This window comes from Marmota monax, unplaced genomic scaffold, assembly GCF_021218885.2.
Source record: "Marmota monax isolate L192 unplaced genomic scaffold, Marmota_monax_Labrador192_F-V1.1 WCK01_AAM20220418_F8-fsc00053, whole genome shotgun sequence".
Classification (NCBI taxonomy): Eukaryota; Metazoa; Chordata; class Mammalia; order Rodentia; family Sciuridae; genus Marmota; species Marmota monax.
The window spans coordinates 8,592,293-8,618,136 of NW_026693153.1; the positions used below are offsets into that span (position 1 = coordinate 8,592,293).

The 25,844-nt window shown below is 36.7% G+C and overlaps 1 protein-coding gene across 4 annotated transcripts in view; it reads left to right on the top strand.

The window, feature by feature from the left end:
• Positions 1-802: 802 nt before the first annotated feature.
• Dcbld2 (discoidin, CUB and LCCL domain containing 2) overlaps positions 803-25,844 on the top strand; it is an 81,735-nt gene continuing 56,693 nt past the window's right edge. Inside the window, exons 1-2 of one of the 4 annotated variants that reach the window (XM_058582908.1) lie at positions 803-1,029; positions 19,740-19,967. Coding sequence is in view for 3 of the 4 variants with exons in the window: in XM_046455229.2 (XP_046311185.1) it covers positions 1,182-1,383; positions 19,740-19,967 (430 nt within the window). In the remaining variant the exon portion in view is untranslated. Of the gene's footprint in view, positions 1,030-1,100; positions 1,384-19,739; positions 19,968-25,844 lie in introns of those variants that run through there. The other 3 variants (XM_046455229.2, XM_046455230.2, XM_046455231.2) reach the window with 3 other exon arrangements.

A 25,844-nucleotide genomic window follows, 5' to 3' on the forward strand; every position in this document is an offset into this window, starting at 1 on the left:
CTGGGACTTTCAGCACAATGACTGCAGATAGATAGCAGGTGCTCAACGATTCCTTGTAGCATGGTTAGAAGAATGTCCAGATGTTAGGTATCAGTGGACTTGATGGCAAGGATCTTGTTTTGCACTTTTTATTTTTCCCACTCCTTTTCCTCATATAGTGAAGGGCATAGCAACGGGAAAATACGTATTTTAAAATCAAATACTACATCTGTTATTGTAACTCGGAGTTTCTGTAACAACTAACTGGCTGCAGTTTTAAAAATAACAAGCTCAGATATTAAAAACAACAACAAAACAACCGCACCCCCCAGAACCACAACTGCTTTAGATTCAGCTCCCAGCTAAAACCTTCCAGGATCCAGGTTTCCCACCCGTTCCAGTGGCCTGATGTGCTGCGAGGGCGGAGCAATGAGAAAACCCAGCCTGAGGAGCTGAAAGCGAGAGCAGCGGGATGAGGAAAGTCCCGGAAGTCATTCAACAGAGCAAGCGGTCGCCTCAGCGGGTTCGCTCTGGGCAGCAGTCCCAACAATAACAGGCTCTCGGGGGCGGGGTCGGGGGGGGGGAGTTTGGGGGCGGGACCCGGATTGGTGGAGGCGGGTGGGACGCTTCCGAAGGCCGAAGGTGATTGGAAGGGGAAGATAAGGGGCGGTGGCGCTCGAGGAGTGGGTCCAGGAGCTAACGGGTCGACAGAGGAGAGAGCGTTCTGATTGGGTGGTACAGAAAGAGACGGACTGGAATTGACTGTGGATTGGTTGTGGCGGGTCAAGAAGGCGTGGACCGCTCGAGCTAGAGGGAGCTCGAGGGAGCGGGCGGCTGGCCTGCCTGCCAGCTAGCCGGAGCCGCGGGCGAGCGCGGCGAGCCGGTCCGGGTGTGAAGCGCGGTGTAAAAGGCGCGTTCCTCAGCTTCGCCGCGGCCGCTCTAGGCGGCCCGAACACTCCGCTTCCTTCCCTCCCCTCCCCTGCGCTCCAGCTTGGGATCTCGGGGCTGGGAGCGGAGGGAAGGGACGAAGGAGGAGAAGGTGAAAGCGGGGTGAGTGGCGGAGGGGTCCTAGCGCGGGGTGAGGCGTGCTCTGCCTCTCGCTCTCCCGCCGCAGCTGCAGCTTCTTTACCCGGTGCTGCGGCCCCGGGGCGCGCGTGGCTGCTGGGCGTCCGCAGTATGCAGGCGGACTGCTGGCAGCCGCGATGGCGAGCCGGGCGGTGGTGAGAGCCGGGCGCAGCCCGCCGTGTCCCCGAGTCCGGGCCGCAGCCGCCGCCCCCGCCTGGGCCCCGCTCCCCCTCTCCTGCTCCCTCCCTCCCGGTTCCAACTCCTCCTCCTCCATGCCTCTTTTCCTCCTCCTCTTACTTATCCTGCTCTTGCTGCTGGAGGACGCTGGAGCCCAGCAAGGTGAGTGGTCCCCAAGGAGTGCGCGGCTCCCGGAGCTCCTAGGGTGACTGGGTCGCGTGGGGAGCCTACTCCTGAGCGCCGGGTCTTCTGGCTATTAAACACGTCTACAGAAGCGCAGGGGAGGCATGGTGCGACTCGAACGTGGCCAGACCTAGCTGGGCACTAGGAAGGTTGAATTGGAAAGGTGGGCTCTGTCAGCCTGTCGTCCAAGTTGGTGCGGCTTTACTTTTGGCCAAGCCATTCATTTCTCTGAAAAGAGCGATGTGAGACCCTGCGATGGAAGCCTCTTTGATATTGGATCCTTCTGGGGAGATTGTTTTGGGAGGAGAAAGGGAACTTTCGGACTTGTGATCCCAGAAGTTAAGCTGTGCAGATGGACCGACAGAGTAGGATCCTAAGCAAGGAAATTAAACAGCATCATAAACCTTAAAGACAACTAATGGTAATTATCAGCTCCTTGTGAAAGTGCCCGGGTTCTGAAGGGAATTAAGTAGGTTGTGGTGATCTCTTTCTTAGTCTTGGATTTAGAACATGTTCTTTATAATCCTTGCCTATATATTGACGCCTTGGTGAAACACTGGCCCAAACTGTCATGTTGCGCAAATGGAGCGTTCCACATTAAAAGGGTAAGCCTTTCCAGAAAGTGACAAAACTTTTTTTCCATCTACGATCCTTGAGAAACCTATGCCAGAAACGAGTAAAACTGTATATTAAATAATCATTATAATGGAAAGAGAATGCAGGGTTTTTTTTTTTTTTAATTTTTAGTACTGTTTTAGGCAGGGTATCATCGTTTTTGTATCAGTTTGGCGTCAGTTATTGAAGACTTTTTATTGCATTTCCCTTTTTATTGCAATGAGGAAAATAAGCATTGGACTGTTACTAATTGCCTACAGGATTTTATTTTAATTGATCTTCAGGTTTAAGTCCAGCTTAATTGCTGTCGTGGCTTTGAGTGACGTATGGGATCAGGACCAAGAGACTGTTATTGAGAAGATGCTGAAATTTTCACAGGCATGTGGAAACAATGTCTAAGAAAAAATATGTTTGGTAAACTGAACTCTAGATACAGGCCCATTTCTACATAGTGTAACTTAACATTGAGATGCTTAGCATGAAGGTTTCATGAAATCCTTTTAGCTTTAGACCCTATGCATCATTTCCTTCCTGGTGGAATGGTAGGGGAATGGCTTATATGTGGCTAACACTAATAAGAGCTTACTTTGGGACTGGCACAGGACTAAGTCGTTTATGTAAATTAACTCTTAATACTCACCTCAGGTGAGATAGGCATTGTTATCCCATTTCCAATGTAAGAAAACCGAGGAGGAATACGAGGTGCCTTGATACAGAAAAGCATATGACAAGTAGAATGCTTTCACTGTTTTACTTTTTCTAGATCTGAAAGTGTTTGTATCATGTTTTTTAAAAATATCTTGCAGTATTGGAGTCAGTTACATATCTCCTCCCCAAGAGACAACTGTCTTGCTTTTAGAATTTCTCATGCCTGTATTAACTGAATATACAACATTACCTTATGTTTTAAAAGCATCAATTTTTTGCATCATTTTAAAATATTTTTTTTAGTTGTAGATGGACACAATACCTTTATTTTATTTATTTTTATGTAGTGCTGAGGATTGAACCCAGTGCCTCACACATGCTAAGCAAGCACTCTACCACTGAGCTACAATCCCAGCAAATGTCTTTTATAGTGTCAGCTTAAACATCAATATATATTAAAACAGATAGAAATGGTACTAGTAATTAAAAGACTTGATTTCTAGTTCTGCTAAATTGATTGAGTATATTTTGTTAAGTCATTTATTCCCTTTGCACCTCAGTTTTCAACATTGTGTATGTGAGAATTCACTCATAGCTCAATGAAAATGAAATGATAGTATTCAAAAGTTTTGCAAAGGGAAAAGCAAGTATAGTCATAAATGATTAGAATTATTAATCTTGAGTTACTAAGTTGGTGAATTAAAAGCTAGCCATCTGAAAACTATGGGATTTGAATCTCCTAAAATTTTTTAAAATATATTTTGTACACAAAAGGACCCTAGTGTGATTTCTGATGTAATTCCTTTTATGCCAATCTTAAACAGCCTAGCAGATTGTTTCAGGGTCGGCTAGTATTTCTTCACATAACCTGAAAAGAAGTCTCATTTAAAAATCAGAAGCAGCACTTTAAAAACTCCCATAGAATTTTAATAATGGGCATGTCCATATGTAATAATAAGTTACAAGGTATAGTTTTTAACTCTAAGAAATCTTAGAAGACAGGGAGGAAATAGTGTTAACAGTTGTCTTTTGGTGGTAGAATTGTGTGTAATTTCTTTTTTATGCTTTTCCAAATTCTGTGGGGTTTGTATACAGTCAGAATAAAAAAGAAATTGAAAGAGGCTGGGGTTATAGCTCAGTGGTAGAGCACTTGCCTCGCTTGCATGAGGTACTGGGTTAAATCCTCAGCACCACATAAAAATAAATAAAGATATTGTATCCATCTACGACACACACAAACACATCCTCTCTTCCAACTCTTAAAAACAAAAACACACAAAAAAAGAAATTGAGAAAGTGTTTTTTGATGAATAGATTTTTTTCTTTAGCCAACCTAGTTAGAAAAGCATTTAATGTGTCTGTTAAGGTAGGACTATGATTCAGGGTTTCTTTTCTTTTTTGTTATTTTAAAGTCTTTCCAATATTTTTTTGAAAGAGTGGAATATATTACCTTCATTCCAATTAATGCCATTCATGGCCATAGAAGAATATATTACCTTCATTCCAATTAATGCCATATGTAGATAGCTATTCCTCAGCAGATTTTTTTGCTGACAGTGATCTTTCTCTTAATTTGGCTGAGAATAGAATTTATCATTTGTTTGAAAACTGCTGGCCTCTCACAACAGAAATGTATTTTAACCATTTTATTTCACTACAACTTATAAATTAAATATACTCTGTTTGCATCTATTTACTATCTTGCTCTTTTAGATGCAGTTTATTATATATAGTTTTGAGTTCTAAATTTGATATTAAGTTCATCTTCAAAAATTATTTAAAAAACTTTCTGTAAAATATATTTAAAAAACTTAAATTGGTTAAATTTATGCTGAATACATGTTTACTGATGTAATAAATTTAGTTAGTAGGCAGTTGATGGTCTACTATGATTGAATTTATGTCTTCAGTTTACATTATGATTGTAGGAATTTGAGTTATCTCAGGAGTTTGACTTCCTCATTTGTATCATGGAAGTCCTGCCTACCTTCTGTGAGAACATGACTTGATTGTAGTAATATATCAGGGAATTAGTTTTTTAAACCCATTAAAACTGACTTGTTGAGCTGGGGTTGTGGCTCAGCAGCAGAGTGCTTGCCTCACACGCATGAGACACTGGTTTCGATTCTTAGCACCACACAAAAAAATAAATAAATAAAAATAAAGATCTAAAAAAAAAAAATTGACTTGTTTTGCCTATTAATGTGACATGTTGGTGAGAGTATTGATTTTTTTCTTTGCTACCCTAATGAGCCTATGAAACAAATTGGGTACATTCTAAAAAGGAATTGCTTGGTTCTACAATGATACTGGAATTAAATGTTCAGAGTTTATAATCAGTCTAGTAATGTATTTACTGCCTTGTGACACAGGGAAATGTATTTTTGAACAATAGTGGTGAATTGGAAGAAGTGAAGAACTTCTCTCTGCAAAGAAACATGTATTCTAATTTTAACATTAGGCTAATTAAAATTTTTCATTCTTTTCTTGGTCTGATTAAACATAAGGACTCTTTTATGTACTGTGTTCAGAGGCAAAAATCAAAACTTCCTTTTCTGTTATATTTCTCATTAATTTTGTACAATGGTAATCAGAATCAGCACATGTTCCATGTGTGCTAATGACAGGATTTTAGTTCTACATTCTTAGGGCTTATAAAGGAAAAGTTGACTATAAAGTTACAGGTTAATGAGTCTTAGATTTTCCAGTGTTATATGCAAAAAGAAAACATATCACTCTGGAGATGGTTATAATTCCATTCAGTATCAGAACTTCATTGTTAAAGAAAAACGAGGGGAAAAAAAAAGAAAGCCTTAAAATGGTGAAGTTGGTGTAAGTGAAAGTACTTGTACTAGAATTAACATGACAAATGAATGAATGAATTTCTGAAAGGAAATGGTCAGATCATGTAAGATTGTGGTTACATAGGGTAGATTTTAAATTTAGGACTACACTTAGCAAAATGATCCTGAGATGTGAAAGCTGAGGTGATTATGATCTCCTTGAACATTGAACACATGCAAATGGACAGTTTCCACCTTCACTTCTTAATTTGTTAGAAGGATGTGGTGTGATAACATAGACTGGAAGTATTAGGAAGATCTTTAGAAAGATGGTGATATTTCCTAAATGTGATTGTTAAAATATGAATTAAGACAAGTAGATGATTTTTTTTTTCTCTTGAGGCTCCTGGATCTGGGTTACTTTATAACAACCTATGGTCATAGCATTTTTTTCATCTATTTTAAAAACAATAATAGTTATGCAGTACTAAAACTAGAATTGTGGATGATAATTATCCACAATTCTGCTTTCTAATTTATCAACCGATTTTTCTCGTTCCTGTGCATTACATGATCACATACCTTAATAGGGTGTTATGTTCTGTAGATATTATGTTGAAATTATTTTATAGACTAACATAAATAAGCATACTTGCAAAACACAACAAGATAGCAATTTTAAATGTAAAATTTCATCACAAGATGGCATTCATTATTTATAAGGTAATTACTGTATCATTCAGAATTTCGACTGCATTATTTCCTTTATTTCATTTGAGTAAATTCGTTGTTCTTGATAGAATCTTTGAGAAAGTATTTCAGTTCAGAATATTAGTTTAGTAGCATGTAATGTTAATTTTCCAGATTATTATTGGGTTAAACCCGTATATAATCCTTGAAGACCAAAAATACAGATATTCAAATAAACTCTTATTTAATGAATGCCAGTGCAGTATCCATTGAAGCGGATGAGATAGTGGGTGATTTTTAAGGTGATTTTGAAACTTCACCTAAAATACTTGAAAGGTATTTAGTTGGAAGAGTATCAGTTACTTGAATTATAGGGAGGACCCCAATGTACAGGTTCTCTCAACTACTCTCTAAGGAGAGTGTCCCAGAATTCCCAGCAAAGCATTTGTTGAGTAGAGTATATGCAACTTTGCAGTTACAATGAATTTGCTTGGAATTAAAGAGAAGTTGTTAGCTCTTTATTATTCTCTCATCAAGAGCTATCATGAGCTCTCAGGAGAGTGCACAAGTGTCAGTACAACCCTGGGATATGCATAGGAGACTAAAACATTGACATTGTCTTAAGAGAATCTGCAGTTCAGTTAAGGAGGCAATGTTCAAGTTGGAATATAAATATGTACTTGTGTAGGCTAGCCACAGTCCATGTGATGATGGAGTATTGCCTTTCATAGTGATATCCATAGTGTGACCAGCAGTTCCTTTATCACTAATGAGATAGATTCCAAACTGATTTGCATATTGTATATAATTTTTTCACAGTCTGGTCCTTCCCTCCCATTTTGTCCTAATTTCATGCCGGCATCCCTCATATTTCATAGTTAAGATAGAAGATTGAGCTGCTTTTTATTCCTTGAGCATATTAAACTTCATGCCATTTTGCCTTTTCTTTGTACTGATTTCTTTTCATATGCAATTTTCCCTGCTTAGAATGTCCTTACATACTTTCCTTGTCTTAGTAAAACTTTAATCATCCTTCAGAATCCTTCTTAGGCATCATCACCACACATTCATCTCCAGATAGTACTTTCCACACTTATTTTAAGTTATTTGTTCTTGTCAGTGGAGAGAGTTTTAAGTCATTTTCTTATTTCTAATATTTATCATGCTGTCTGTAGGGAAGACTGGGACACAATTTTTATTCACATGCTGATTCACTCATAAAAATAGGTGTAGTAAGAATTCCATTTCTGGACTGGATCTTTGCCCTGAGCTCATTATGTGGTGTTAGTCCTTGGGTACCTGCATGTGCTTTGTGCTGTTGGCCTTTGTCTAATCCCCTAGTGAGCCAACAGTGCAGGAGACTGGGCTTCTCAGTCCCGGAGGAATAGAGCCCTCTCTTGAACTTTACTGCCTGCTTGCTCATGGCCAAGTAATCTGCTTTGTCTTTTCTGGCCCTTCTCTCCCCAGGAGCTAACCCTTTGCTGTACTCCCATGTCTAAAGAGGAGTTTTCCTTCAAGCTGGAACTCTGAAAACAGGCATGGCTAATTTAGAAAACTCTGCTCCTCTTAAACAGGTGATTATAAAAACAGCCACAAAACCTAATCAATGCCAGAAAGTTGAACGAACTCCTTTGCACACTATCCCAAATTCTGGCTTAAAGAGCCATCTCCAACATGAGGAAAGTGCCCCTAGTTTTGATTCTAGTAGTAGCCCTCCTTCTTTTTCCTTGCCAGGTTAGTAGGGAAAACTGGGACACAATTTTCATTTGCATGCTGATTCACTCATAAAATTTTACTTTCTAAACAGATTTGATACCAATATTCAATATTTTCTAAAAAGAGAGGTGAGTTAAACATTTTAAAACATTTAGAATGGTGACTAGATCTTAAAATATGACATGGCTAGCATTACTGTCCTGGTGTGTCTGAATCCAAAGCCTCCATGCTTTTAGAGAGTATTCAGGTAGTTTCAATAATCTGATATCAGGGTAGTATATAGAGGAGACAGGCTGGAAAAGTCAATGGGGACCATATTATGGAAGACTTTCTATTGAGGGGCTGAGTAAGGAGTTTATACCTGAGAGATTAGGCATATATGCTACTTTCACACAGTCCATTGTCCATCTCTAGGTGTATTCTCTTTTAAGCTCAGGCATCCAGGTGCATTTTCTCATCAGTGTTCTTGACCTGGATCCTTGGCAAATCCCAAACTTGAGCCTGCCTATGCTAAAAGCTCCACTGTCTGCTTTCTCTGGCTACTGGAGACAGTCATGTGGCCATCAGATCTGGCATAAATGAGTGCTATCCTATCAAATCTCAAATGGAGAATTCAGCTTAGCAGCGTTTTGTAGAGCTGAGCTCTTGCTATGCTCCTTATTCCTGTAAAATATGACTCTGCCTGACACCTCCCCATTTCTCCTTCCTGAAACCTTGTCCTCCTCCAGTTGTCCAGCATGATGTTTCATGTGGGAGTGGAAGTTTCACTTTTATCTGTCCCTCTCTCTTTTTTTTTTTTTTTCTTTTTACTTTCCAGGTGGCTATTGCCTCCTTTTTTAATGACTCACTTTGTAAAAGGTAGACTACCTCTGTGCTGAACGTTTTCTTAGTGTTGGCATATAGTAGACTTTTGCTACATGATGAATTTCTTGTTTTAGTCCCTCGTAGTCTTGGTTCTGCTGTATTGAAACTGTCATCTAAACTGTTGGATTTTTGGTTTGGTTCGGTTTTTGTTTGATCTGAAAAACCTGGGAGCTTTGTCCATATTCATTATTTTTTACCTCAGAGGTCTTTGAAGATATGGAGATTTTGAACTCAGATGTACCTGGATTTAAATACTGACTCTGTCAAGTTTTGAAGTCCACATACTATTCTAAATGTTTTAAAATACATAACTCTTTAGAATGTACTGAGGGTTGGGATAAAATTATTCATATAGTCAGTACATTTTTTGTTCAAAAGAGTGAATCAACATATGAAATGAGATTTTTTCCCCCTACTTTACAGTTCAATCTCCTGTTTTCATGTGTTTGCTTTCTAATGAGAATTTTTCATCTTCTGCTTCTTATTCCATGTCAGTTATTGATTAGAGAAGTTCCATCCTGGCTTAATGAGGGGAGTCAGACCCTACTGTAGAGGACAGTGACAGCAAGGCATGATTATCCATATTATTTTCTCTTAATTGGCCTCTAACACACCCAAACTTTAATACTACTTTTGTTCCTTCTGTTTTGATCTTTGCTCTGACTTTCCTGCTTTTTAATTTTTTATATATTTCACCTTCTTTCTCCACTCTCTCTACTCATTTTGGTTTGTGGTTTATCTCTTCACTCCTGACTTGCCCTTGTTTCTCAGGGTTGGGCTCTGCATCCGACAAGCTCATTCTCTGAATGGACAACATACATTCTGTTGCATGGGTAAAGGAAGACTTTTCTGGTTAGGACTCTTAATGTTATAGGCGACAGGAATCCAAGTCTGCTGAAGGTAGATGGGGATAATGTTGGGAGGATACTGAGGTAACTTATAGAGTAGAACTGGACTACCCTAAGCCAAGGGGAAAACAGGAATGCAGCTGGACTTCAGGAACGAAAGACTCAGTGTAGTTCTTTCTTTGCTTCATTTTTGCTTTTTCTGCATAGGAAAAGTCATGGCTACTGGCAGTCCCTGAGGCTTGCAGCTCTAACCAGAGAAAATTTGGGATTTTCCTTATTGTACAGGTCTCAAATTGGAGGCAAGTGTGAATTGGCTTCACATTGGCTAAGGGTTAACTAACCAGGGCTATGAGGTCATAATGAAAGGCAGGTACTAGACAGAGGCATCCTTTTTAAGGAGAAAGTCTTGCATTTATAAAGAGTCTACTGTATTTTGAATAAGTAGACCCTTGGGAACATGGGTGGTATTAACTCCATGTTCAAGTGAGATTACATGGGATTATAGAGGTTAAGTGCCTGATATTTCAAAAGTTGCCTATCTGACTCCAAAGCATTTCTAAGATATATGTGTATCTCACTGGCTTACCATTAGTCTTGTTTGGGTTTGTTTCTGAATTAAACAGCATGTGTTAAGAGCCTCATATGTTTGTTTTGCGTGTATGGCTTATAGATGAATAGAGTGCATTGCCTTCCTAACGGAGTTTTATATTTGGTGTGGTAAGCTGACATAGTATGCATAATCAAGCATATTAAACACAGTAAAGAGATTATGATAATAGAAATAAGAAAGACTAGGGGCTTCAGAAAGGTTCCACAGAGAAGATTACATTGAGTAGGACTTGCCTTGGATGGAGGAGGAAAGGCATGATCCTCAGCAGAGGGGAACAGCATGTATAGTGACAGGTGAGAGTGTGAAGAGGAGAAATCGCCCACAGTTCCACAGCTGGAGCAGAGAGGTCATGTGGCTACTCAGGAGATGACACCAAAACTGGAAACAGGGGCTGGAGTATAATATAGACTGTATGTCCTTGCTGAAGTGTTTGAACTTCATTATACAGTGAAAAACAGTTGAAGAATTTTCAAAAAAGGAACCTATGTGGCCCTAATATTACTAATGTTAAAGTTAACACTAGCAGGAGTGCAGGTAATAGGTTAGAGGAAGAAAACAGCAGAGTGAATATATCTGTTGCAGAACAGGGCCTGCATTGGTCAGAGGAACAAAAGTTAGAGATACTTAGGAGATAGAAGTCATCAAATTTAATGACCGCTTGAGTGTGAGAGCAGGAGCTCATTAAAAAAAATCTTCTCTCCACTTATGTTAGTTCATGAGGATTTCTTGCCTCTTTACCACTATTTCTCTCTCACACACACATACACAATAAAACACCCATAACTTCTCTGTATAACTCATTATCCCTGGAATTACTTGCCACGTCTGCCCTCCTATATTGTAAACTCTCAAGACAGGGTTCTTGCCTGTCATTTTCACTGCGTTGCCTAATTCAGAGTCTAATATGGGGAAAATGTTCATTGGATGCTTGGAACATGTTTTGTTTGAAAAGCTGTGAAATTTGAGTAATATTCTAAGTAGATAACATGTTCGAGGATTGAGAGAGAGAGATTGGGGACTTTGGAGTTTTGTGTACTTGGTGGCAACTGAAGTTGGGGTTGCAGATGAGATTGCCCACACAGAATACAGAGTGGAGGAAAACTCACAGCAGCAGTACCAACAGTCAGTGGAAAGGTTATAGGAAGGTATCCAAGAGGTGGTGGTTAGAGAGCTACAAGACGTATTAAGAGTTTTAAGAATGAGGAAGAAAAAATAAGAAAGGAAAGAAGAACAGTGAGGAGAAGGAAGTAGCAGCCGTGTCAGATGTTGTAGAAATGTCACTGAAGATAAAGGTGGAAAGGTATCCATTGGTTTTGGCAGCTTAAAAACAGCTTTAGTGACTATTTTCAATGGATAGATCTCTGTTGGTTCCCTAGGGCTACTGTAACTAATTGCCATTAGAATGGCTTAAAACAGATATCGTCTCATAGTTAGGGAGGCCAGAATTCTGACATCAGGGTATCAGTAGGGCTATGCTATCTCTGAAGTGTCTAAAAGATACTACCTTGCCCCTTCCTTGCTTCTGGTGGATGCAGTCCTTAGCATCCTTTGGCCTATTGATGATGCTTCATTCCTTTGTGTCTCTGTGGTTACATATGTTTCCCAGTGTCTGTGCTCACATTTTCTTACTCTTATCAGGATACCAGGCCTACCCTAATTCAGCTTGACATTGTTTTAACTTGTTTACATCTGTGAAGACCCCTTTCCAAATATAAGGTCATCTCAGAGGTAGCAGAAATCAGGACTTATCTAAATATCTTTCTAGGAGTCACAAAAATTCAATTTGTCACAGTCTTCAAGTTGAGTTGCAATGTGTTGAATTAGATTGGGAGGCATAGAAGTGAGACATTAAGTATAAACAAGTGCAGAAATTTCTCTATAAAAGAAAAGTGAGCAATATGATAAATTTCAGAAGACACAGATTGGAGCAAAGTTTCTTAGTGTTTTTAATTGTTGCAGTTATTGTTAGTGTTTTAAAATTTGTTAAAGTGCAGGTCTTAGGTCCCACTGAAGATCTACCTGACGGAGTAAAATTTGCAAAAAAGGCAAAATCATAACTGTCATGCAAATATAGAATGAAAGGTCAAATATTTTATTCAGCTCATTTATTAATGAGAGAACTAGTAAAATATTTAAGCTGAACCATAAGTATTTGAAAAAGTAGGTGTTTATAGGTAGTGTTAAGATATGGTTGCTAGGTTATTTGGCCAGAACTGCTTAAAAGCCAACAAGACCCTAAATTATAATCTTCAGTTATTTTTTCAAGTACACAGAAATTATGTCTCTACCTGATGGCAGTCTACACATTAGAATGTAAATAATACTTGGACTTTTAATTAAGGATAAATAGCAAGTTGAGCAGTTATTTTGCCATATAGTTCTTGGGTAGCTTTTGCACTGAATGCCATTTAAAGGATGTGCTTCTCACCTTTGTTGACAGTTTTCAAGTTTCAGACAGTTTTTCTGACATACATATTAGAATCTGTGCAAGTGGAGATGAGGGCCTGAAAAATCTTTAATTGGCTCTTCAGTGATTCTAATATAAATTTAATTTTGAGAACTATTAAAGAAGACAAAACTAAGTGACGTGGAGTGCCCCTCTGAGACTGGAACCCATTATTTTCTAATGGCACCCTTCCCTGGGTTTGTGCTTATTAGTATTATTATTTTAAATATTTTTAGTTGTAGATGGACACAGTGCCTTTATTTATTTATTTTATGTGGTGCAGAGAATAAAACCCAGTGCCTCCCAGTGCTAGGCAAGTACTCTACCACTAAGCCACAATCCCAGCCCCTTATTATTATTTTTTCAGTAGTGCTCAGCTCTTGGTAAAGAGAGACATTTGATCTAGGTGGAGAGTTTGCCAGGCAGATGCTCTAGAAGTACACAGTGACTAGGGAGAAAAAATGTTAGAAAGAGGCTAGTTAATGTATTGGAAACAAGGTACAGCCTGGGTAGGGAGAGAAATGAGGCAAGGATGAGCTTAATGGAGAAACAGAGAAGTAAGTCTTAAGAAAATATATAGTGGTTATAAGAAAACTGAGTGATCAGGTGACTGAGCAGAAGAGAGGGCTGTTAAAGTTTTTAAGATTGCAAAGATGGAAGTAGTTTCTAATAATGGCAAAAAGTCCATATTGTGCGGGTTGCAGTGGTGCACACCTGTAAATCCAGTGGCTCTGGAGACTGAGGCAGGAGGATGGAGAGCTCAAAGCCAGCCTCAGCAAAAGCGAGGCACTAAACAACTCGGTGAAACCCCTGTCTCTAAAACACAAAATAGGACTGGGATGTGATTGAATTCAATCCCGGTACAAAACCAACCAAACAAACAAAAAGTGCAGATTGTGATCCCAAGAGTGAGTTACTGAACTGGAATAGAGGTGATTAGTGAGGATTACTTTCTCATGAATTTATATTATTCATAAAATACTAGATAGAAGCTTTAAAATGGTTATTGAGCCATTGTTCTGTTAACTTTCTCAGTTGTAGCCAGATGTACTGGATTTACTTGTGTTTGACAAAAGCCGATCTGCTCTACTTTTAATGGTATTTATTTATTGTACTATGATGATGATACTCTTAACCACAGACATTTATTGAGCACATTAATATTCTTCCATACAGTATCTTGTTTCATTCCTTCCCCACAAGGTTTGAATTGTTAATATCCCCATTTTATAGATGGCAATATTGAGATTTAACAGCAATAGATGACCTTCTTAAGTTTATAGTGAATGATAGGGCATTTAAATTTATTGTATGGCTTTAGTTTGTTTGACAATTATGTTCTAGGTATACAGCATGTTCTTGGAGGTTGACAATTTATATAGTCCACATTCCTTCATGTAATTCAGTTTTAGAAATTATCACATATGCAGATGAGTTTGGGTTTTATTTTTTTGGGGGGGGTATCAGGGATTGAACTTGGGGGCAGTTGGACACTGAGCCACATCCCCAGGCCTATTTTGTTTTTTTTTGTTTTTTTTTTAGAGACAGAGTCTCACTGAGTTGCTTAGTGCCTCAATGTTGCTGAGGCTGGCTTTGAACTCTTCATCCTCTTTTCTCAGCCTCCTGAGCCATTGGGATTAGAGATGTTCGCCACAGTGCCCGGCAAGTTATTATTTTTTTAAAATATTTTTTTTTAAGTTATTCATGGGCACAATATTTTTACTTTATTTTTATGTGGTGCTGAGGATCGAACCCAGGGCCTCACATGTGCAAGGCAAGTGCTCTGCCACTGAGCCATAATCCCAGTCCCAAGTTTGGGTTTTATAAAGAATGAAGATGTGGGCCATTTCTTTTCCTAAAAATTGCCACCCTGACCCTCTTTTGACTCTAAAATCCATATCTTTCTTATATATAGTATTTACAAAAGAGAAAGGGTAGCTATATTAATTTCAGACAGTTGACTTCAGAGTAAGGAAAATAACCAGGGACAAAAAGATTACATGAAGTTAAAGCACTACTATGACATATTTGTTGGAGATTTGTAGTGATGCATTTTAAGAAACCTCACAGATAAAGATCTAGACTTTTCTAAAAATTTACAGTGCTAAATAATACATTAAAAACTTGTGCAGCCAAATGAAATTGGGTTGTTCTATGAGTAATCCCCTAGATAAATCTGCAACCCCAGCTCAGTGTTTTGGGGGTTCCTTTTGATTGAACCCAGGGTCACTTAACCACTGAGCCATATCCCCAGCTCTTTTTATTTTTTAAATGTTTGAGACATGGTCTTGCTGAGTTTCTAAGGGCTTCCCAAATTGCTGAGACTGGCCTTGAATTTTGATCCTCTTGCCTCAGTCTTCTGAGCTGCTGGGATTATAGGCATGTGCCACCACTCCCAGAAAATTGGGTGTGAGAGTTAAGAGTTGCTCTTTGGATTCTTTTTCACTCCCTAAATGCTTCTCCTTTAAAAAAGAAATTTTTATAAGATCTCACAGACGTATTATAAGATATGATAGAAATGACACTTATTTAGGGGAAGTATAGCCAAACTCACCAGTTAGTAGTGAATAAAACAACATCCTTGAAAGCTCTCTGAAAAAATATAAACTTTTCAAAGTTTATAGTATAAAAAACTTACATTGTTCTTCATATTTGGCATATTTTTTTGTGCAAAATTCTTGTGTTGAAATTTGTTTTTTTTAAGGAATTACATAATATGAATTAGTAATAATATAACTAAAAAATGAGAGTGGATGGAGGATCATTTATAATCAGCATCAGGAGCACATACTAATCTAAAAAACACTTGATTCCGAGTTTAACTAGAATAGCCTAAAATAAACTTGCATTCCTAGTTGGATTATTACATTTTCATTTAAATATGTTTAATGTTCTTTCTGTTTTCTTTAGGGATAAGTAGTGAAAAAAAATCATTCAGTTCCTGGAACATTATCCAAATTTGTATCTGGCTTAACACATCCGACCTTGCTGTCTTCAGAGGAAGTGAACACATGTTCTATGAGTAATCCCCTAGATAAATCTGCAGCCCAGCAAAGGAGCAATAAGATCAAATTCCAGTGGTTTTTTTTTTTTTTTTTTTGCACTGAAATGACATTAAATTCAAAAATTACATTAACAGGCTTCCGCCCTTTATGGTTGATAGCAGTCTGGTAGAGACTATCCAGGGGAGGAGATGTGGGAAGTTGACAGTGGTGGTGATGATGATAGTTGGTGAGAGTATACGGAATGGACCCATGATAGCCACTTTGAAAGTTTTTTCCCATTGTCGTCTGCTTTTTTTGTCAGTTCTGCCCCTTGAACATGAATAATAGTAGGTGGTTGTAGCCTTCTCTATATGTTGATGCCAATCAAAAATTTAGGAAAAAATACTCCTGATCCTTTTGGTACCTTTCCTCTTTAATGTTAATAGGAATAGGGTTGGAGGCGCAGCTCAGTGGTAGAGCACTTGCTTAGCATGGTTGAGGTCTGGGTTTGAACCCCAGCACTGCAAAAAAAAGCAAATGAAAAACCCTAGGGGAGAAACTCAGTTGAGATCTGAAGACTAATTAAAAATACTTTTTTTCCCCCCGTATAGCGTAAAGAAAAATGAAGCATTCCACTTATTTTAAAAATGGGGAAGTGAGAACATAAAATTCTTTAGCTGAACTCCTGACCTTTGGGGAGAGGATTGTTCCTTGGGTTGTGCCCTTAGTGAACTAGATTACCCTTTGGGCCAAATCTTCAGTGTGTGGTTTTCTAGCCTTGACTCTAATTTAGCCCTTCTCAGCCTCAGCACCATTCATTCACATTTAGGGCTAATCATTCTTTGTTCTAGGAACTGTCCTGTTCATTGTAAGATATTTTAGCAGCATTCCTAGCCTCCACTATATGGCAGTAACAGCCCTCCTACTCCATTTGTCACAACTAAAAACGTCTCCAGATACTGTGAAGGGGGAGGGAACAGCTCTATGGGATCCCCTGCCTCTGCTTTGAGAATCATTGCTTTTGGTGGGCATTTGTTGATAAAGAATATTTTCCAAGTTTTAGTTTTATTTTTAAGCGTTTTGTCTTGTTGCAAGTATTTTGGTATAACAGACTTTAGTTTTAAGAACTGTAAAAATAACCTAGGAACACATTGCTACTTTGGAAGTGAAAGTGAGGACAGGGTCTTTCCTTGATTTGAGAATTAAACATTATGACCTTTGAGTGCTTGAGGACAGTGTTTTCAGACTGCAGGTGGGGACCCATTTGTGTGTTATGAAATCATTTTGTGGGTCGGGACTATGTATGTTAAAGTGCATAGGGCCATAGCATAAAATGTTATTTCTTACTTTGGAATAACAAAAACATATGAAGCTAATGGCTTAGTGCATACGCCCAGCCTTCTCTTTCAAATAGGAATATTCTAAACATATGAGCCTATAGTAGTATGTGTCAATTAAGCCATTTTCTAGTCAGATTAAACTTATCAAATATTCCTTGAAATATGAAACATTCAGATCTATTCATTCATCTATTCATTGAAACATTCATCTATTCATTGTAGTGGATTAGAGACTCGTCTTTGGTTTCTGGTGCATATTGTTATTCTTACAAGATGAGGAAGCACTGAACTCCATCACATATTTTAGAACATTCTTGGCACATTACTTGTGGACTGTTCATGCCCTCTCTTCCCCTAAACAAGATTCTGCAAAAAGACAGCTCCATTTTAATTGTCCTATTCATCAGCATGCATACAAAAGTTCTGTTTACATCAGCTGGTATTTATTTTTAACATTTGTAGAAATTGGTTTTATGATAGAAAGGGCAAGAAATGTTGTTTTGAAAATCAAATATAAACAGGAGCATAAAGCCATCTAAAAATTACTTCTAACATTCTGCTTGTACTTTTTTTTTTTTTTTTTTTTTGCAAAAGCTTATTTTTGAATAAACATAGATTGAAATTAGGGAACACATTAAATGAGGTGATTTGTCATTATAATGTGATAGTTCCAGCTGTTCAGAGGTGATTCTTGACTTTGTGAGATTTATCAACACATTCAGTTGCTGAAAAAGCTGCCTTAGCTTCTGTTTATGAGGAAAAAACACCTATTTTGAGTGATTTTATTTATTGTATGGTTTTTTTTTTGAAGATTGGAACACTTTCAGGAAGCATATTTTCATTTGCTGAGTAGTAAAAAAAAACATTTTAAACTAGTTTTATCTTCTTGAAAGTTCTGTTAGGATCATTGTTTTTTCTCTTTAAGGAAAAATGTTAATGATTGTTCAAAAGATTTTTTGTATTTCAATTTATTTTCACAGTGGAGGCTTTTATCTTATGTTTTTAATATAGTTGATATTCAGCAGAGATAGTGTTTTCATGATAGTTTTAGGAGAAATTTGTGGGGTTTTATTTTTTTCATTGTCTAAACATCCTAACTTTTATGTTTGTGAAAGATCAGTGGGTATGGTGCACAATAAACCACATTTATTTCATTCTGCCCTTGTATATATTTATATTATTGATTTACTGTGCCTAGTTCTTATGTGTGAAATGAAAGCAAGTGTAGAAGGTAGCTGAGGTTTTATATAAGAGATACTTGAAAACAGATATCTAGTATTAGTCTTTAAAAGTACACTAAGGAGCAATAAAAATATGAATTCGGAAATATAATTTCTTTACAAGCAGAGGATATGAGTTTTTAAGTATTGTCATAAGAATTTAGGTGCAGAAGCTGGATGTGGTAGTATACACCTGTAATCCCAGCATCACTGGTGGCTGAGGTATGAGCATCGCAAGTTTGGGACCAGCCTTAGCAATTTAGCAACACCCTGTCTCAAAATAAGTAAGGAGGACTTTGGATGTAACTCAGTGTTATAATAAACTTAATCATAAAGTGCTCCTGGGTTTGATCCCTAATACTAAAGTAGGGAGGGGTGCAGAATTTAGGTGTGTATTTGTCAGCACTATACTGTTCTTAAAAACAATAAATCAAGATAATAGAAAATTTTGGTACAGCCATTTTAGTCCATAGTTAAGACCCCAGCAGTGTTATTTTATTCTTCTTTTTTTTTTTTTTTAAACGGGATTTGAATTCAGGGCTTTGCTAATGCAAGGCAGACACTTTGCCACTGAGCTATATCCCAGCCCCAGTGTTACTTTTAATCTACTTTTTGTGTAATTCCAAAAGGTGATTTTAAATAACTCTAAAATTTTAAAGAAGAAAATGCTATTATTTTAAAAGGATACATTCGTTATCCTACTATAAATTCATTTGAATGTGATTGTTAATGTTAAACAGTGCACTTGGAGTTGTGGCTGAAACTTCTAAGTGAACATTTAATTAATGTCTCCTTCTGGATTCTGAGTAAAAAAAAATAATAAACTTTATCATAAAGTGGAGAATGCAAATATTTCATCCTTACAAATAGTATGCTATGTTGCCTAAGTTTTTTACATCCAGTTTCTAAAGAAATTTCTGGAGCAAATAATACCTCTACCAAAGTATAAAAATCACTTTTCCTAGTTTCCAAAAAAAATCATTTAACTTCCTTCTCATTTGATAAATAAAAAAGATTTTGGGGGAGGGGCTACCAAACAGTCAAATTTCAATATAATATAAATTAAACTTCATTAAATATTGCTTTAATGCCTTCAGAAAGGGATGGCTTGCAGTCTGTAATATAATCAATAATCTACATAATCTTTATATATTAATTTTTTTAGAAATGATTTTGGCAACTTGAGATGTTTATGATTGAAGCTGATTAAATATTTTGATTTTTACATTTACTTTGAACAAGTTCTATGAATCAATATTCTTTTGAAGTTTGAATTTATTATCGTGTTTGTATATTTAACTATTGCTATGTTGTGTTTACTTTTTATTTTGCTCAGATTAAAGAATTCTTTGAATTTATAAATTGTATTGATAATCATTAATTATTTTGACCAAATTTGACCTCTCTTGGCTCCTATGAGTGGATATGCTAGGTAGTATGTCATCTGTTGTATCTTCTGTTAAAGTATTGGTAGTATAATATATCTAACGTCATACATAGTTGTAAATCTTCACATGACTGAAGACATGAAAGATGTGAGAACAATTTCTTTCTTTTTTTTTTTTTTAAAGGTGATGGATGTGGACATACCGTATTAGGCCCTGAGAGTGGAACCCTTACATCCATAAACTACCCACAGACTTATCCCAATAGCACTGTTTGTGAATGGGAGATTCGTGTAAAGATAGGAGAAAGAATTCGCATCAAATTTGGTGATTTTGATATTGAAGATTCTGATTTTTGTCACTTTAATTACTTGAGGATTTATAACGGAATTGGTGTCAGCAGAACGGAAATAGGTAGGACGTTCTTAAAAATGTATTTTATACTATCTTATTTCTTCAAGTTTTAAAATTAAAGTAGTTTTTATATTCAACATTGAATAATTATGCTGCATAATATGATATGTAAAAAATTATTAAAAATGTGTGGAAATCTACACTTTGAATCTTCTTTTGGTAAGGGAAGGTTCTTGTTTATTTACTTTCCTAATAAGCCTATGTTGGTACCTTTGCATAAGATGCTATTGTACTACTTCTAAGAAGGAAGAGGTTAATTGTCTCATTTTTTATGTTTTCTTTGATCGTTTCATTTACAGTTGAAACATATAAGCATAATTCATGCTTAGGTGAATAAGAGCACGGATGGGTTTTAGATGAAGCTTCTTGAAGCTTGACACTGCTGTTAGCTTGCTGTGTGACCTTGGGCAGATTTTCTGATCTATTTTCTCACTTGCAAAATAGGAAACAAACTAGTATGTGTAAATGTGTTTAGAATAACACTTGACAGATGTTCAGTAAATAGCTGCTGTCATTGTTCCTTAAAAGCAGTGGTTCTCTAACTCGATGTTATTATAAAAACTTTCCTGGAAAATCTACTTTGCAGACAGGATTTAGAACCTTCACCATTTTCTGAAGCAATAAGGGGAAAATTTTGTAAGGCTGTCTTGGTGAACTAACATTATGAAATTAGAACTTTTGAATTCTCTGTGAGTTTATCTGGAAACATTTACTAGTTCCAGTATGTAAAGTATCTTTCAGAACTATAGTAGGAAACCAGAATCTTGTTAAGTACCATACTGTGGTTGTCATCTGACTTCTCCATCACTGCCCAAATTTTTCACCTCTCCTCTGCTTTTTGGCCTCTTATCCCCTAGAGGAAAAACTCTTGCCCCCATTTGCTTGTTGATGATTGGTAAACTCTGTTGCCTTTCAGTCAACTCTTAATTAATCTGGTAGCTTGGTCACTACCTACATAATTCTAGCTGTATGGTGCTGGGTGAATTCTCAGGAGCTCAAATTGCCTGAGAATGTAGAAATACTGTGACTTTAACATTAGAAGACAACTGGATAGTATGTACCTGCCAAGGATGCAGTCAGGACAGAGCACTACTTGGGCGGTCTCAACAGGTTATAAAGAAAGATGAGTCCTGACCTGGGCAAACCTCTAGCACTTTACAGGAAATAAAGGAGATGGAGAAATACATTATGCTGACCATAAGGACTAAATTTAAAACTGGAGAAATTTTGTAAAAGAAATGACCTAGTTTCTTCAATATATAATTGGCATTTAAAAAATGGAAAGCAGAGGAAAGAGAGGGAACTCTGTAAATTGATGTGTACCTTCCAAAAGTATGGGTGAGCCTTGTTTGAATCTTGATTCAATCTATCTCACAGAAGACATTTTTAAGATTATCAGAGGGACTGTGGCTCAGCGGTAGAGCACTTGCCTAGCATACATGAGGGCTCTGGGTTTATCCCCATCACTATTAAAAAAAGAAAAGAAAAGGAAGATTACCAGAAATTTTAAGAGGAATTGGGCATTTGGTTATAGTAAAAAATGATTATATTAGATGTGATTATGTTATCATTGATTTTTAAAATCTGAGTTTTTGGAAGCATTCTGAAGTTCAATTGAAATGTGTAGGATTTATTTTTAAATATTTCAGGAAAAAAGGTACAAGGATAAGCAAACAATACATTGCTAAAACTCTGTAATGGATACATGGGATTTGTTATGCTCTTGTAGTTTTGAAAATTTCCACGATACAATGGTTATTTAAAAAAAAAAAGGAAACTAAAAGTGACATACATTTGGACAGTAAATAGTAGCAGAGTGACATGGGAAAATTTGGGGTGCCAATTTTAAATTGCACACTGTATGTATTCTGCTCACAGCTTCAGGAGGTCCTTCTTCTGGTAACTGAACCTGACCAGACTTCACAGGTATCTTCCGCATCTTGTGGAGGTTAAATGAAATGATACATTGCAGTTTCTGGCCTGTAACAGGTGTTTAATAAATCTCAGCTGTTTCTTATTTCCATTGCGTGTGCTTCTTTTTCTGTCTTCTCATGAGTATGTACAAACCTGCCTAAAGATCACGTGGGTTAAATTATGATAGTTCCTGTTGGATTTTAGACTGTGCACCCACTAGCTGAAGAAGAGTGCTTTCCCTTTTTCCCATTTGTTTATATCATGTGGAGTCAGTGGACTCTTGGAAATGCATGGCTACTAACCCTTTACTATTATTATTTATTTTAATGCTCAAATTGTCCCAAATTTCCAGTGGCAGCCTCTGCAAGCTAACTCATGTCCTTTTATGATGTACTGATCATGCTTTAAGTACTTCCTTACATTTTGGCCCAGGACATTCTATATTTATCTTGTATTTTCCCTTCCCGGTCTTGCAGTTATCCATTTCCTTAAGGAACCCTATTCTTTTCTGTGTAGAATAATATTAGAAATCCATGTTTGGTTACTAGGTTTAGATCAGTAGAGATGTCGTGTCCTATTAACAGATGGATTTAGTAAATATATGTAAATACATCTATACATGTACATACATTATTATCTATATTTGTCTACTTATGTTATTAAAACAATAGTCTGTAACTTTAAACCTAACCCTTACTTTAATCCTTATCCAACATTATAGGATTCATTCTATTCTTTTCCTGTTTATATTTGTAACTCATTTCTCTGACAGTGAGATATCTAACTTCTATTATCTACAGTATATTTACTTACTTGTTCAGTGCTGTAACCAGAAAGTTCAGTATTGCTAACCCTTGGCTCCATGTGAAAGGAACTTGCTACTTAGAATTCACATTTCTGTAGTCTACACCTTGGGACATTATTGTCTCAATACTGTTTTCAAAGATTATATGGACTGATTCTATCCCACTATTTCTACACCTTCAGTATGGTTTTGTTATTCATTTGAAGTTTGGTTTGGTTCATTTGCTTCTATTCATATTCCATTATAGGTTTCTCCTTCCATTCTTGTCTTTTTCTTTTGTTGAGAATATGAAACAGTAACATGGTTTTCAAAGTTAAATCTGACTAAAAGTTATACTTAGATAAATTCATTCCATTTCTTCTATTCTTTCTACCTTACCTTTACCTACTTCTGTAGCTGACAAGTAGCATGTCTTTGTTTCATCTCTTCGCTGCTTTTTTTGTACAAGTGACACATTGTTCATTTCTCCTTTTTTTCTACAAAGCTAACATGCTGTCAATACTCTTTTGTTCTCTGCCCACCCACCTCCTTACATACTTAATATATCCTGGAAACCACTCCTTATTGCTTTGTAGAGAGCAGCCTCATAATTTTGTGGTGATGTAGAGCTCTGTAGTGTGGACATACCACAGTTACTCTTTTATAAATATATTGGTTGCTTCCAATGTTTTACAGTTACAGAGTTTGATTTTTGGAGGTGATTTCAGAGTAGAATCCTGACATGCAATTGCTGATCTAAAAGTAAAATGTATGTGAAGCTTTGTTAGATATTCCCCTCTATGCAGTTGTGCCATTTTGCATTTCCATCAGCAATGCATAAAAATGTCATTTTCCCATCAGCCTTCCCAACACTGTATTGTCATGCTTTTTTAATTTTGCCAGTTGATAGGTGAGAAATAGTATGCCAGTGTAGTTGTAATTTTCATTACCTTGAGGAAAATTGAACTTTTTTTCATATGTTGAAGGTGTCTGGGTGTGTGCATGTTCTTTTTTTTTTTTTTTTTTTTTGCCTATTTTCAATAGTTTCTTTTTAATTTTTGCATATCACAGGTTTTAGGAAATTATTATCTTTAATGTTTATTAGTCTATATGTGTTATGTGATGCAAATAATTTCTACTAGTTTTTCTATTATCTTTTGACTGTTTCTGGGGCTTTTGTGTTTGTAGGGGGTGTTTATCATGTAATATTCATCAATTTTGTTCTATTGCATCTGGATTCTAACTCATAATTAGAAAGCCTCTCCCTACATCCCAGTTAAAGATGAATTTGCCCATTTTTTTTTTTTAACACAACCATATTGTCTTACTTTCTTATGTTTAGATCCTTGGTACATTTGGGTTTTTTTTTTCCTTTGATATGAAATATAGATTTAATTGTATGTTTTCCATATACTTATCACTTGTCCCACCACCGTGCTTTTAAACTTTTATCTTTGACCTAGCAGTTACAAATACTGCCTTTATCATACACTTAGTTTCTATCTGGGTTTATTTCTGGACTTTCTTTTATTTCACTGGTTAATCTATTCACATTGCATACCAGAATCTCACAAGTTTTTAAAATGGTAACTGTTAATGTTTATTAACTGTACAGATGAATGGATTTCACTGTGATGTTTCATACATGTATATACCATGCTTTATGAGCACCTTCTCTAATACTTCCCCTTCTACTTCCAGATAATCTTTTTTTTTAAGTCTATATATATCAGAGAAGACATGCGACAACTAGTCTTTTTGTGTTTGGTTTGTTTTGCTTAACACAGTGCTCTCCAGTTCCATTCATTTTCCTGCAAATGATAGGATTTCATTCTTCTTTATGGCCAAATAATGATCCATTGTGTTTTTATGTGCTATATTTTCTTTATTCAGTTATGTGCTCACTGACACTTAGACCATCTTGTAGAAAGTGCTGCAGTAAACATGGGCATACAGGTATCTCTCTTGTATGCTGACTTCATTTCCTTTGGGTATATACCCACAGGTTGGATAGCTGGATCATGTGATTTAAAAAAAAAAATTGAGGAACCTTAGTATTATTTTCTATAGTGTACTAATTTATATCCCCACCAGATGTGTGTATAAGTTCCTTTTTCTCCATAGTTTCACCAGCATTTCTCATTTCTCTCTCTTTCTTGATGTACATGTGTGTACACACACACACACACAAACACTTATGATAGTTACTCTGATTGGAGTGAGTTGGCATCTCGTTGTTGTTTTGATGTTCATTTTCCTGATAGGTTGAAATATTGAGCATTTTTCATATATTTATTGGCCAATTGTACGTTCTTTTAAGTTTTAATTTCATTTTTGAAATACTGGGGTTTGAACGCAGGGCACTCTTATCACTGAGCTATATCCCCAAATCTTTTTTTGAGACGGAGTCTTGCTTAGTTGCTGAAACTAGACTTGAACTTGAAATCCTCCTGTGTCAGTCTCATAAATTACTGGGATTACAGGTGTGTGCCACTGCACCTGGATCACTTATACTTATTTTGAGAAGTATCTGTTCAGGTCATGTGTCTGCTTTGTTAATTGGATTAGTTTTGTTGTTGCTATTGTTGTGGCTGCTGTTAACTTTTGGAGTTCTTTATATATTCTGGGTATTCTCTGTCAGATGAATAGCAGGCAAAGATTTTCTCTCATATTGTAGATATTCTTTTCGCTATGTTGATAGCTTTCTTTACTTGCACATGCTTTCAGTTTGATATAATCCCGTTTGTGTTAAGTCTTACTTTTGTTTCCTGAGCTGTTAGAGTCCTATTCAGGAAATTTTTTCTCCTGTGTTTTCTTTTAGTAGGTCATTTACTAAGGTCTTGGTCCATTTTGAGTTGATTTTTATACATTGTGAGAGATAGAGGGTCTAGTTTCAATCTTCTATGTATGAATAGCTATTTTTGCCCAGCACCATTCCTTAAAAGGCTGTCTTTCCTTCAATATATGTTTTTGGAACCTTCATCAAGAATCAGATGCCTGTAGATACATGGATTTATTTTGGAGTCAACTATTCCATTGTTTTTATGCTATTTTGTTAGACTGGCCTTGTGGTGTGTTTTGAAATCAGGTATTGTGATGGCCCTAACATTGCTCTTCTCCTTCAGGATTGCTTTGCCTCTTCCAGGCCTTTTCTTCCATACAAAATTTAAGACTGTTTT